This window comes from Vitis vinifera, chromosome 2, assembly GCF_030704535.1.
Source record: "Vitis vinifera cultivar Pinot Noir 40024 chromosome 2, ASM3070453v1".
Lineage (NCBI taxonomy): Eukaryota > Viridiplantae > Streptophyta > Magnoliopsida > Vitales > Vitaceae > Vitis > Vitis vinifera.
The window spans coordinates 4,448,567-4,463,594 of NC_081806.1; the positions used below are offsets into that span (position 1 = coordinate 4,448,567).

The 15,028-nt window shown below is 31.1% G+C and overlaps 2 protein-coding genes across 2 annotated transcripts; both read right to left on the reverse strand.

Annotated features, from left to right (window-relative positions):
* Window positions 1-3,617: 3,617 nt before the first annotated feature.
* LOC100265823 (uncharacterized protein At4g22758) lies at window positions 3,618-5,167 on the reverse strand. The gene is made up of 3 exons (XM_010663820.3): window positions 4,638-5,167; window positions 4,195-4,417; window positions 3,618-4,040 (listed from the first exon to the last, which is right to left on the reverse strand). Exons 1-3 carry the CDS (start codon window positions 4,965-4,967, stop codon window positions 3,814-3,816), a joined length of 780 nt encoding a protein of 259 aa, XP_010662122.1. The 5' UTR covers window positions 4,968-5,167; the 3' UTR covers window positions 3,618-3,813.
* A 1,633-nt stretch (window positions 5,168-6,800) lies between these two features.
* On the reverse strand, window positions 6,801-10,403 carry LOC100855020 (pentatricopeptide repeat-containing protein At4g22760). The gene is made up of 2 exons (XM_003635506.4): window positions 8,300-10,403; window positions 6,801-7,404 (listed from the first exon to the last, which is right to left on the reverse strand). The coding sequence occupies exon 1, from the start codon at window positions 10,352-10,354 to the stop codon at window positions 8,612-8,614; it is 1,743 nt and encodes a 580-aa protein (XP_003635554.1). The 5' UTR covers window positions 10,355-10,403; the 3' UTR covers window positions 6,801-7,404; window positions 8,300-8,611.
* Window positions 10,404-15,028: the final 4,625 nt, after the last annotated feature.

Consider the following 15,028-nt stretch of genomic DNA (forward strand, 5'->3'; position numbering starts at 1 on the left):
TTAAAAATGGGTTTGAGGCCTTCCCTATCTTAATAGTCAATTTCTAAGTTCATGTAGATTTTTAAGAAAAATATGTACATTTCTAAAAATCTTTCTTAGGGGTGTAAGTAGGGGTTAGAACTTCGGTCATTAAGGCAAAAAAAAAAAAGGCTTCAATCCAATCCCAAGATTCCCTAAATGAATATTTACACCTAAATAAGGTTTTTCTGGTTTCAACTGACCTCCAAAAAAGTAAGTATTTTATAAAGAATGTACATATTTTTTTTTTAAGAGTGCATATTTTTTTTTAAGAGTGTATGTACATATTTTTTTTAAGAATGTACATAGGGTTCCAAATTGCATTTCGGGATAAGAGAATAACTCAAATTCATTTCCAAGACCCCTTAAATGAATATTTAAGACATTAAGCTTAGATGTTCTCCAAAAAAATGTATATATTTTTGTAAAGAATGTACTTATTTTTCTTAAAAATGTACATGAGGTTCCAAATTGTATTTCGGGGTGAGAGAATGGCTCAAACTCATTCTCAAGGTTCCCTAAATAAATATGTAAGACATAATCAGGCTTAATGGGATCCCAATTAGCCTCCAAAAAAATGTACGTATTTTTCTTAAGAATGTGCATATTTTTCTTAAGGATTTACACGTGGTTCCATATCAAATTGTTGGGTAGAGAAAGGCTTCAAGTTCATTCCCAAGGTTCCTAAATGAATATTTAGACCTAAACTGAATTGAATGCAGGTTCCAAATCCTATTAGGGGCTAATAGGGTCCTAATTGGCCTTTAAAAAAATCTACATATTTTTGTGAAGAATGTACTTGTTATTTATTTATTTATTTTAAGGATGGACATAGGTTCCAAATCAAATTTTGAGGTGGGGGAAGACTTCAAATCCATCTTTAAGGTTTCCTAAATGAATATTTAGACCCAAATAGGGTTTAACGGGAACCAATTGGCTTTCAAAAAAATATATGTATTTTTATAAAGAATGTATGTATTTTTCTTAGAAATGTATATATTTTTCTTAAGGATATACGTGAAGTTCCAAATCACATTTCTAGACAAGGAAGAGCCTCAAATCCATTTGCAAGGTTCCTTAAATGAATATTTAGACCTAAATAAGGCCTAATGGAGTTATAGTTGACATCCAAAAAAATATATGTATTTTGTGAAAAATATACATATTTTTTTTAAAATGTATATATGTTTCTTAAAAACATGCTTGAGATTCCAAATTGTATTTTGGGGTAGGGGTAAGGGAAAGACTTAAATCCATTCGCAAGGTTCTTGAAATGAATATTGAGACATAACAGGGCGTAATAGGGTCCCCGTTGGCCTCCAAAAAAATGTATATATTTTTGTGAAGAATATACATTTTTTTTTTAAAGATGTACATGGTTTTCATATAACATTTCAAGGTGAGGAAAGGCTTCCAATCCATTCCCAAGGTTCCCCAAATAAGTATTTGCACCCAAATAGGGCCTAATTAGGTCTCAGTTGGCCTCCAAAAAAATGTACTAATTTTTTTGTGAAAAATGTGCATATTTTTGTGAAGAATGTACATAATTTTCTTAAAGATATACATGGTTTCCATATCACATTTCAAGGTAAGGAAAGGCTTCCAATTCATTCCCAAAGTTCCCCAAATAAGTATTTACACCCAAATAGGGCCTAATTAGGTCTCAATTGGGCTCTAAAAAAATGTACTAATTTTTTTTGTGAAAAATGTGCATATTTTTGTGAAGAATGTACATATTTTTCTTAAAGATGTACATGGTTTCCATATCACATTTCAAGGTGAGGAAAGGCTTCCAATCCATTCCCAAGGTTCCCCAAATAAGTATTTACACCCAAATAGGGCCTAATTAGGTCTTTGTTGGCCTCCAAAAAAATGTACTAATTTTTTTTGTGAAAAATGTGCATATTTTTCTTAAAAATGCACATGAGGTTCTAAATCGTATTTTGGGGTGGGGAACAATTCAAATCTATTTCAAAGGTTCCCCAAATGAATATTTAAGACATAATAAGACTTAATGGGGTGTTAGCCTAAATTTTTTTTACGTATTTTTGTGAAAATGTACATTTTTTTCTTAAGAATGTTTGTAGGGTTCCAAACCCATTTTGTGGTAGGGAATGACTCAAATTCATTCCCAAAGTTTTCAAAATGAATATTTAGATCCAAATAAGGTCTAATGGTGTCGTGATAGGGCTCCAAAAAAATGTACATCTTTTTATGAATAATACATATATTCTTAAGAAAAATATGTCTGTTCTTCATAAAATATATACATTTTTCACCAAAATACGTACACCTTTTTCATAAGCCAACTAGGATCCCTTCAGGCCTTATTTGAGTTTAAGTATTTATTTGGGAAGCTTGGGAATAGATTTGAGACCTTTCCACACATCAAAATATAATTTTGAACCCTCTGTACATTTAAAAATAAAAATTGATACGTTCTTGAAAAAAATGTGTATTTTTCACAAAAATATATACATTCTTTTTAGACCAACCAAGGCCCCATTAGGCCCTATTTGGATCTAAATATTCACTTTAGAAACCTTGAGAATGGATTGGAGCTCTTCCCTCACCGTGAAATAGGATTTGGAACTCCATATTTATTCTTAAGAAAAATATGTACATTCTTCATAAAAATGTACATACATTCTTCATATTTTTTGGAGGTAAATTGGGACCCATTAGGCTCTATTATGTCTTAAATATTCACATTTATAAAAAATATGATTACAACTCAAAATGTGAATAGGACATACATATATAAATAATGTGACCAGTGTAGTAAGATATTAAAATTGTAATCTAAGCACGAATAATATGATTAGGATATGCAAAGTGTATTTAGGGTATGAAAAATACGGTTCGGCTAAAAAAAATAAAACAAAAATATTTAGTTATGAAAATTGAATCTAGGTAAAAGTAATGTAACCAGATAAAAAAAAAGGTGAAAAAATAAATAAATTGGAAAGAATATATATATATATATATATATATATATATATATATATATATATATAATCAAATAAATAAAAATAACATAATATTTATGTAAATATTTTTTCTATAAAATAAATATTGTAGAATATATTAAATTTTGTTAAATTTTTGATAAAATATATTTAATCAATTTTTATCTTTTCATTTCATTTATCAAGTTGCCAAATTATAATAATAATTTATTTAAAAAATAAAAAATTGACTAATCAACAAAGGTTGACAAAATTTTTAGATTCAACCATTTTTTTAAAAAATAAAATAATTAAAATTGACATTTATAAAGGTGTATTGATAGCTCAATTTGCTAAACTTGGCCTAAAGCTAATTGAGTTCCCAAAAATAAAATAAAAAAATAAAAAATAAATCAACCAAGCCCAACTTAAGTATCAAAAATACCTGTCACCCTCCAACATTGAGTTGGATTTTGTGCTGCGGTCAGCCGTTACCATCATTCTCTTATTATAAACACGCATCCGGATGAAACTGACCCTTGCATTCAAAAAAGAAACCCTAAGGGGGCCCCTCTATCACTTCCAAGCGACGTCGGCACACCTACCCCACCATGTCGAAGCCCAAATAAAAAATAACTCGGCAGACCGACATTTGAATAATTTCAATTTGCCAATAGTATTCAATCCATATAAAAGGTATCTTACAGAGAGATTGCAATATGAAAATAGGCAATAATATACCACTACTATACAAATTTCTTTAGGGATCTGTATAAATTATGGAAGTTAGAGTAATAAAAATTGTTACTCTAACAATGGGGATTATGGTGCTGGGGGAGGGAAGAACTCATTCGCAATGCAAGCAACCCAAGAGCTTCCAAAACCTTCGCATTCTTCTTACAATTTTTTTGATCCTTCGATCCAGGGAGGCCGGGGAAAAAAAAACAGGACGCTGAACAGGCGGAGCCGCTTCTGGGGTTTGTTCTCCATTGCTACTCCTACCACTGCTGCTGCTTTTCCTAAGATAGAAACTTCTGCTCCCAACATCCCCGATGGCATCTGATTTGTTCAGGCCTATTAATCAAGTCCAAAACATTATTCAGGAACTCTGATAATGATGGGATTTCAGATACAGTGCACCAATTTCAGAAGCCAATTCAGAAAACATACCATGTTTCTTCCCTAAGAAATTAAAATTGGTTTCAAAATACCCCCATTTGAGACTTACTTTGGAGGCAGAAATGGGAGTGATGCATTTCGAAAGCGGCAGCAGCGTCCTTGTGGAGCTGTGGGCTTCGCCCTTCTTTGCGATACTCGTCGATTACGAGCTGGATGGTGTCCTCCACACTGGACCCCAATTGAACCATAGTTCGGATGGGTCCTGGACTCCCTTCGACGGTTACATTCACCACCACTTTTGCGTCTTTTTTGTAACCCTGCACACTCCAAATCTGTCATAGAATTTAGACTCTTAGGGCGTGTTTGGAGTACCCCATGATCCAACAAAGGAAAAAAAGCCAAAAAGGTTCTCAACAATTTCGATCGTCGTTATTTTTTACCAGGGAATTGAATTCACAAACAGCAATCCAAGATTCTCCCAAATCAATGGAATTGATTTCATGAATTTAAGAACAGAAAGATAGTTTAGACAAATCACAGTTGACTCTCTACCTCCTGATTTTGCGGCGAGAGGGACAAGAACGAAGAGCAAAACGACGACGTCGCCAACACGTCCGTACACGTCTGGGGACGGAAGAGCACGCCATCGGACTCCAGATTCCGATTATCGTCTCCGTCGACGAAGAAGCTGACGGTCCAAAGAATAGGCTCGGAGGAGCACCTGTGCAGAACTGCAACGGGCTTCGACGGTTTCTTCAATCGCCGATGAGTCAAAGTTCGCCGATGCGGCGAAGGGGGTGGGTGAGGGGGTCTGGTTCTCCGTCTGATGGAAGGAATTCGTCGCCGGAAACTTCTTTCAGACATATATATATGTTCAAGCATTTAAAAGAAAGAGGAATACGAAGGAATCGAAAGTGTTTTGCGTGCTTTCAGAAAACAAGTTAGGTGCAGGGAGGAAACACCGAGGAAATTGCTTAGTGGGCTTTAGGAGAAGGAAAGGCAGATGATGATTGCTTTGAAGTTTGAAGCCTTCAAGGGGAGGGCATCCGCTTGCCTATTTCCGCCCAACTGTCTTTTCCTCTTTTTCCCCCTTTTCTTTCCGAGTTAAAACTTAAAAGTAAAGAATGTGGGGTATGGTTGTTTCTTTTGAGTGTAGTGTTAATTCTTCTTTTATTGTTCATTTCTAAGTATAATAATATTTCAAACCAATATGTTATTAAATTTATTGCCTGACAAAACAAGATATAACACGTATGACCTACTACATCATATTCGATATGTTTATTATAAAATATCATTTATCATTTCAAGATATGATCTCATTGGATGTTATATTCTATAAATGTGATGTTTTAAGGTATTATATTGAATGAGACATATGATTTATAAATTAAATTAAAAAATTGAAGAATATATTATTAATCATTGTCCGCGATTTATTTAAAAAATAAATTATATTACATCTCAATATTTGTTATTAACAAAAGATGAAATCTTTTACATATTTGACATTATTTAAAAATCTTTTTACGATTTATGATTTGGTTTTGAGTGTATGTCCCATTTTATGGTATATTTTATACTTATTTGTTAATATTTTTAACTATAAAATTATTATTTTTTATTAAATTGTTTTGTTATATCAAATGAGTAATATAGAAAATTGAAAAAAATAAAATAAAATAAAAAACTTTATGATTCATATCATATGTATATCTCATATGTTAACTCAAAATTGTTATATCCTAAAATATATATAAGTGATATAATATACTCTATTTCATGTTTAATTGAAGATGAAATATGATTTATTTTATTCATCACCAATCATTAATAAAATATATTACCTTATCTTTATTATATTTCATATTATATCCAACAAATTAAACATGAATTAAGGTTATAAATCATTTAGAAAATTTTGAGGTCGACTATTTAAAATGAATGGTCCTAAAAGGATATTGAAAAGTTTCTAAATCGGAGTTATGGTATAACTAGAGGTGATGAAAAGGTGATTGCAGCATTGAAGCCCAAAACTTTAACCCTTTTTAATTCAAGTAAGCCTTATGAAAAATTAGAAATGAACAATAGCTATCCAACATAAATGAGACAAAAGATTTTTATATAGAAAACTTCCACACAAGTTCAGAGATAAAAAGTAATCGAGTTGAAGATCTCGAATCTAAAATCCACTGTGTGAAAAATGTTGTACACAAATTAAGTGGTAGAAGCTAACCCTAGACTTACTCTTCAAAACCTAAGCCATGATTCACATGCCTAATGCAACACCTCATATGCTCCGACGGATTTGTCTCAATTCCTAATGGAATGTAGACCTCTTTTGATAACCCATTATTAGTTTAACATCTTCTTTGAGAGCTTTTAGAAATGGGAAGGTAAGTTAGGATTTTTCCAATATTTGCATCAAAACCAAAATCTATGTTAGGCAAGGTATTTATATCCTATGAATGCCTATGGACTCAAATTACTATTTATAAAATAAATTAAATTACAATTATAAAATAAATCCAATTACAATTGTAAAATTAATTCAATTACATTATAAAATTAATCCAATTTTGCAAAATTGGGATTTTACCATTTTTTTAAAACATTTTTACTCAATTTTAATAATTTTGAATCAACTACAGGTCTTAAATAAATTCTATTAGCATTTTCCAAACCTGTCCATACTTATTTGTGTCATTCAATTGATTACACAACCTTAAATCTTCAATGAATAGTGAAACACATAGTCTAGAAAAATCTTACTCCAAAATGAAGCAAAATTAACAACTTAAATTACATCTAACATTCCAACAAAGATGATTATATTCATTGCTTGCGATATAAGCATAGACTCATTCAAAGGGGCCCATACCAAACCATGGTCCAAGCCGCCGTCCAAATGCGCCTGTTTTATGTAGCCCATTGATCATGAGCATGGCCCCAGTAAATTGTTCCAGCCCCCATTGAAACTCCTTTTTCATCTTTTTAATGCACATTGAACACATAAATCAAAGCGGGAGCCTGACCTTCCCTTATCCATTTGACATATCCCAAGGACGTTCCATAATTGAACGATCCTACTCCACCAAATCTCAGGCTTTGGGCTCTGCAAGATGTTTAAGATAATAGCTTCCAAGGAACTTAGCAAGGTCTGTTTCGTCTTATCAACTAGGACGTGGACCAAAACTGAAGTGCCTGCAAGGAGTGTGGTCTGGAGGTTTCAGAGGATTCCAATCTAGTACCAGGGTTCATTACCTTGCAGTAAACATTTCATGTATCATTGCTGAAAATCCCCTTCACCAATAATGTTCTGCACAATTCACGGACAATTCTTGGAATGAGGAAGAGATCAATGGAACAAGAGAACACAATATTAAGCAGTGTTGTCAAAAGCAAAAGGCAATGTCAAGGCAAGAAGACTCCTTTTAGCTTAAGGCAAAAGGCAAAAACCAAGGCCATAGCCGGATTATAATAAGGCAATAAAAAATATACATATATATTTACCTATTCAATACGTAATCAATATAAGCACTGTCTTTAACAATCAATAATACTATTTATTTTTCATCTCTCATAATATCTTATAAAATTAACAAAATAGTAATAATTATTCAAGGTGTTAAATGGACATCATATTGTGTAGAGATATTCATCATGTCTAAATGGACATTCTAATTTTGTAGACATCTAAAAATCATAATAAAAAACAAAATAAGAAAATGAACATCCTAAAAAATCTTTGGGCATCATCATTATAGTCATCATTGAAATTAAAATTGTCATCACTTTCATCAAGACTAGATTGATAACCCTTCATCTCATTATTTTTATGATTGATAATATAATATTTCATCTTATACTTTGTTTAATCCAATGTTTTTTTTTTTTTTTTTTGATAGGTAAAAGCTTGTTTAATCCAATGTTAGATTAAATGACCTAATGGCCTAGCTGACCTCGACGATCACTTTTAATTACACTAAGTCATTATGAAAAATTATTCATGACACTGACAAGAATTGGGGAAGCTAGGGATCAAATATTAAGATGTCATTGATCTGTAGTAATTTTATTAATAAAAATTACTTAATTGTTAAGCAAAGAAGGAGATGAAGCTGCTAGCAATAAATGTTGTATTCATGCAACTTGCTTCACAGTAGAATAAATGAACAAAGATAACAGCGATGCAAGAAGAGTATAGCTACTACCTTTAACTGGTATATGGCGGCAACAATTGTATCCAGAATCTTACAATGGCTGAGTGGAAAAAACCTTCCTCGGTATCAAAAAATTTGCAGATTTCCATTTCTTTCCAGAGGTTTAGCTTCCATAAATTACAATGGTGCTACATCTGACTCTAATCCAACTACCCAAGTCATATACTTTTCCTGAGTTTATGAAACTACAAAGGGTAGGATATGAAAACTTGGTCCTCTGAAAACCAGAAGTATGAAGTGTTATCGAACCCAAAATGGAGCAAACACTGTTTTGTGAGTGCATGTTTCTTATAAAAAAGGGAGTCAAGCAGATTCCATCCAACTGCAACCAGGTATTTTGGAAAATCCCTTCTCCTTCGTGACCTTTCTCAATCTCTTGACATCATCCCACCTCTCACCAGATGCGTAAATATTGGAAAGAAGAGAACAATAACCAGTTGTATCAGGCTCCAATTCAAAGCAATGCTGAGCTGCAATCTCCCCAAACTCAACATTATTATGCAACCTGCAAGCAAGAAGCAAAGCTCCCCAAACCCCAGCATGAGGCTGCATGGGCATACTCTTTATTAGCTCAAGTGCTTCTTGTAGCCTTCCTGCCCTACCAAAAAGATCAACCATGATTCCATAATGATCAACCGAAGGCACAAGATTATACTTTTTCATGGAGGTAAAGCAATGGTAGCCTTCTTCAACCAAACCAGCATGGTTATAGGCGGTTAATAGCCCAATGAAGGTGATTGAATTTGGGAAAATCTGGGCATCTACCATCTCATCAAACAACTTGATTGCATCAATAGCTTTACCATTTATGCCACACCCCAAGATCATTGCAGTATAAGCAACTAAATCCTTCTTTCTCAAACCATGGAACAATTCATATGCCTTATCAATGCTTCCACACTTTGCATACAAGTCAAGTAAAGCAGTGGCCAAATGACCATCCATTTCAATTCCAAGTCTTCTCATATATGACTCAATCCAGGGCCCAAATCTCAAGTCTCCTAACTGAGAACATGCAGATATAACACTAGCCAAAGTCATCTCATCTGGTTGAACATTTACATCTGGATTAAGCATATTGTTAAATAGCTTAAGAGCCTCCTTCGGTCTACTATTTTGAGCATAGCAAGCTATCATGGCATTAAATAAGAGCAGATCTTTCCCACCGACCTGATCAAATAGTTCGCATGCAGAATCAACATCCCCACATTTTGAGTACCCAGAAATCATGGTCATCCAAGAAACATTATTTCTCTGCGGCATTGCATCAAAAAAGCTTCTAGCAGAATCTATGTCCCCAAACTCCACATACCCACTAATCATCGCATTCCAAGAAGCGAAATTCCTCTCGGGCATTTGTTGAAACAACGATAACGCCTTTTCCATGTCCCCTGCTCTGGCATATCCCGAAATCATCGAATTCCACGAAATAACATCTTTCTGCGGAATCTCATCAAACACCCTCTGGGCCACCACTAAATCCCCGGACTTCAGATACCCAGCTAACATCGAATTCCACGAAACCACATTCCTCTCAGCCATTTCATCAAACATCTTCCGTGCAATCTCCATATCACCCAGTTTGCAGTAAAAATCCACCAGAGCAGTCTCCACATAAATCCCATCACCACCACCACTAAACCCGAATTTCTGAACCTGACCATGAATGGAAAGCCCACCCATTCTGTACGCAATTCTAGCACACGCCTTCAGAGCAGAAGACAGAGCAAATGTGGTGGGCCACAGTCCCCACCTCTGCATTTGAACATAAAGAGCAAAAGCCTCTTTGAATTGGCCATGCTGGGTGGAGAAACGAATTGCGCAAGCCCATGAGAAGGAGTCTGGAGACTTGGAATGGTGGAGGACTGAATGGACATATTGAGCGACAGTTGCAGAGTAGTTTGAGGCAGAGAGGAGGATTTGGCGGGCCAAGATTGGCTCCAGGTGGCTCAGACCATGGATCAGTATTAGTGCGTGAACTTGCTTTGCTTGCTTCACTGATAAAGAGATTGTGCTCAGTTTGGAAAATAAGCATCTGGGTTCCATTCATGAATCATGAGGGGTTCACAGAGTCAGAAATAGAAAAATGGAAGAAAAATATCATCTAAGTTCCTTAAGACAAACTTAGAAATGGCCGAAAAAAAATTATCCTTTCAATTAAAATTTAATTCCTCATCTATGAGGTGATTTGTAAAGACACAAAAAATTAATAGGAAAATTAAAATATTTTAATTCATTTTTAAAACAAAATTTTAAATTAATTAAATGTTATTATGAAAATATTATATTTTTTTATAGTAAAATTAAACTTTCATGGTAAATATATAATTTAATATAAAAGGATATTTATTTTTACATGCCATATACATCTTCATATACAAAAATTTTAACTTGAATAAGAAAGGAAAGATTATTGGTAAAGATTATTTATATTTTTATAATATTGTTATTTACCAATAGTATATAAAATAATTAATTTATTAATATTATTATTTACAAATAATATGCTCACAATAATGAATGGTTATTATTATATATTAAATTTATTACAAAAAAATTATTAATTTGATTATATATATATAATAATAATAATTTTATTATCATAAAAATTCATTTCAAGTTATAGTTTTTATTTATTGGGAAGTGACTTTTTAATTAAAAAATAAATAAAATTGAGAAAACATTTTTGGGAAGAAAGACTTTGAGTAAAACCTTTTTTTTTTAAGAAATTGTCTCTTCAAGATATGATTTGAGTTACTTGAATCTACGATGTCTTAAACCAATGGTTAGATCCCGATATCATTTGAAAAATATTTTCCCAAAAGATATTTTTGTATGGTAATTTCTTGATGTGGTTGCTTTTTTGAGTACCAATTATTTTTTTGAACGAGTATCGAAAACGCCTATTTGATTGTGTGATTCAGTCCAAACCCAACCAGATAGCCGAGTCAACCCCAGCCCAAAGCCGGGATGGGATCGGGTTCTCAATTTATTTTCAAGGCTCACCCTCCCCGGGCCATAGGACTTTCAAAAGCCCAAAATTGGACTGGGCCTGCCCAAAAGCCTGAAATTGGGCTAAACTTGCCCAAAAGCCCATTCAATTAATTTGTCCTAATTTTCCATGAACAATTCTTAAATATCCTAATTCAATATAATCATTAGCTTCATTCTTTTGTTTTTTTTTGTCCTCACAAGACACAATTATTGAAGTATGCGATCCAACCATTAACATTAATTTCACTTTTTTATTTTTTACATAAGTTGACATTTATTTCCTTTCCTTATTATGAAAATAATTTATTTTCAAAATTCAAATCATAATTTTTTAATTTCCTTTTTGAAATACAAATTATTTTTAATTAGATAGAATAAATCAAAATATGACTAGTCATTCAACTTAAAATTCATGGATCCACTCACCTCCCCTTCGTACTACTCCCTCACTTATTGTTTTGCAATTGTTGGCTTTATAAATTTCTTAATCTTCATGACTTTTTCTCTTTCAGATTTGATTGTTGTGATTTTTTTTGGTTTTTGGTTATTGGGATTTTTATGATTGTTAGATAGTTGAAAACTACTAAAAAAAAAAAAAAAGGAAAGAAAACAAGAAAAGGAGAAAAGAGGCAAGTAGGATTTTACTATGTTTTTCATGTCATTCCCTTGATCCAATAAATTAGTGTTTTCTAATTATTATTTTTTAGAAAAATCAGAGAAAATCACATTCATCGAATTTGTGTGGTGTTTATTTTTCCACACCTCCTGATATTTCTCACCAACATTGCAATAATAACAAAATAAAAATAAAAAGAGATTTTAGTCCACAGTTTGGGGTGAGGGGTTGGTCAAAGAAGGTGACCTCAATCATTGAATATATTATTTAATTATAACTAATCATGTTAAGATGACTAAAAGATCAATTTATCTTATCGGCAAGCAACACAAGAGTATTTATTAGACAAAAAAATATTTTAATTTTTTAGTGGATGCCCATGTAAATCTTTTATTATTTGATGCATTATTGAAGATCCTGGATGATCTAGCCTATCATGCCAAAAGGATAAAAAAAATTGAGTTGATGAACTTTTGGTTTACGATATCATATAACTTAATAAATTTTATAGTTGTATGATACAATCCAAATAAGAAAGTTAAAAGTTTTTTCATTATAAGCTATTTACTATAAATAAAAGAAGTAGTGTAATAATATTCTATATTGTCTACCTTTATAGTTTTAATATAATATTCATTTCTATGAATATTTTTAAAACTAGGCAATTTTATATTTTTATTTTTATTTTTTGATTTGTTATAATATAAAGTATCATTTATATGGAATTTAGTTTTATTTGGTGGTATCATGTTTACTCTTCTAGAGCCATTAACCAAGTTTATAGTATCAAATATGGTATTTAAATTAGCTTTTGTTAATATCAACTTAAGTACGTATCTTTCATCTTGAAAAATTGTATGCATGGTTGCACACTCAGCAAGACATACATCATCCTCGTTCATCTTTAGATATAATAACATATAAATTTTAAATATAACTAATATTTAGGAAAAAAAAAAGACATAATATAAATAATGATATAATAAATGTAATAGCAAGATGTAAATATAAGACATAATAATATATTAATTGATCTAACAAAATATAAAGTAACATCAGTTAATATTAGTATTTTTATCATGTGAATGATCAATTTTTTTACTAGGACCTCTAAAAAAATCAATATTAATATAAATATGTAAAATTTATTTTATACAAACAACTTTAATATCAAATAATTACCTTCAGAGCAATTTGTATCTCGTGCTACAACATGTTATAAAACAAGAAACAAACTAATGAAATATAAATTGTAAAATATAACTAAGAGGAGAGAATGGAAGAGTGGAAGAAAGAACTTAAAAAATCTTTCTTTCTCAAGATGGTTTATTTATTATTTATTTTTCATTCAAAGTGTCTTTTATAAGCTTACGAGATTGCTTGCATTTAATACTCATCTTTAAGATGAATAAATGAAAGCTTTGATTCCCTTGCTAAAAAACATGGTGGTTGTTCACCATTCATCATTCTTTATTAAGCATTTACAACAAATTTCAACTAGGGATGTACAAATTATAATTAATTTTGAGAATTTAATCCATACTTAAATAATTTATCTTATATAAAAACAAATAAATTCATTTCATATATCAAATTTAAGTGTTGACATTATGCCAAATAGGTGTACTATATAGATGAATGCGATATAAAAGAGATTTAATAGATATGATTTATTTTTACATTATGGTGATGAGTTTTCTTTTGACTTGTTACCATATTATATATATATATACATTTTTTCGTTAGTGCAATCTGAATCAACTCCATTTAAAGTGCGTTTGAAAGTGATTTTAGAAAACATTTTTAACACTTGAATAATAAAAAATTTTAAATATTAAAAATATTAAAAGAGTTTTTTAGAATCACTACTAAATAGGTTCTTAATATAAGTTATGAATTCACTAATCATTCCAACCCAAATATCTAACTTGAGTTTTGACTTCATTAATTATTTCAACCAAAGTTTAACTTTTAATACGACATTTTTTCTCATTCTCATGTTTTATTGTATTATAAAAAAATTATTTTAAAAAATCAAATATAATTAAAACGAGTTAAAAATGTATGTATTTTAAAATTATTTAATTATTGTGTTAATAAATAAAATAAATATTAAATAATAAATATAAATAATTTATTGAATTTGGATATTATTTTATTTTTCTTATATTTTTCCCTCAAATTTTCAGAACCAAACATAATCTTAAATTTTGGAGTTTCAAATTTTATTTTCAAGGCTCACCCTCCCCGGGCCATAGGACTTTCAAAAGCCCAAAATTGGACTGGCCTACCCAAAACCCTGAAATTGGGCTAAACTTTCCCAAAAGCCCATTCAATAAACTTGTCCTAATTTTCCATGAACAATTCTTAAATATCCTAAGTCAATATAATCATTAGCTTCATTCTTTTGTTTTTTTTTTTCCTCACAAGACACAATTATTGAAGTATGCGATGCAAACCATTAACATTAATTTCAGTTTTTTATTTTTTATTTAAGTTGACATTTATTTTCTTTCCTTATTATGAAAATAATTTATTTTCAAAATTCAAACCATAATTTTTTAATTTCCTTTTTGACTTACAACTTATTTTTAAGTAGATAGAATAAGTCAAAATATGACTAGTCATTCAAGGCAAGTAGGATTTTACTATGCTTTTCATGTCATTCCCTTGATCCAATAAATTAGTGTTTTTTCATTTTATTTTTTTTAGAAAAATCAGTGAAAATCACCTTCATCGAATTTGTGTGGTGTTTATTTTTCCACACCTCCTGATATTTCTCACCGACATGCAATAATAAAAAATAAAAATAAAAAGAGATTTTAGTCCACAGTTTTGGCCCTTTTGGGTGAAGGGTTGGTCAAAGAAGGTGACCTCAATCATTGAATATATTATTTAATTATAACTAATCACGTTAAAACACATCCATAAGCCTTTAGTAAAGGATAATCTAACTATCAATTTATCTTAATAACAAGCAACACAAAAGTATTTATTAGACGAATAAATCTTTTAATTTTTTAGTGGATGCCCATGTAAATCTTTTATTATTTGATGCATTATTGAGATCCTGGATGACCTAATCTATTATGCCAAAAGATAAAAAAATT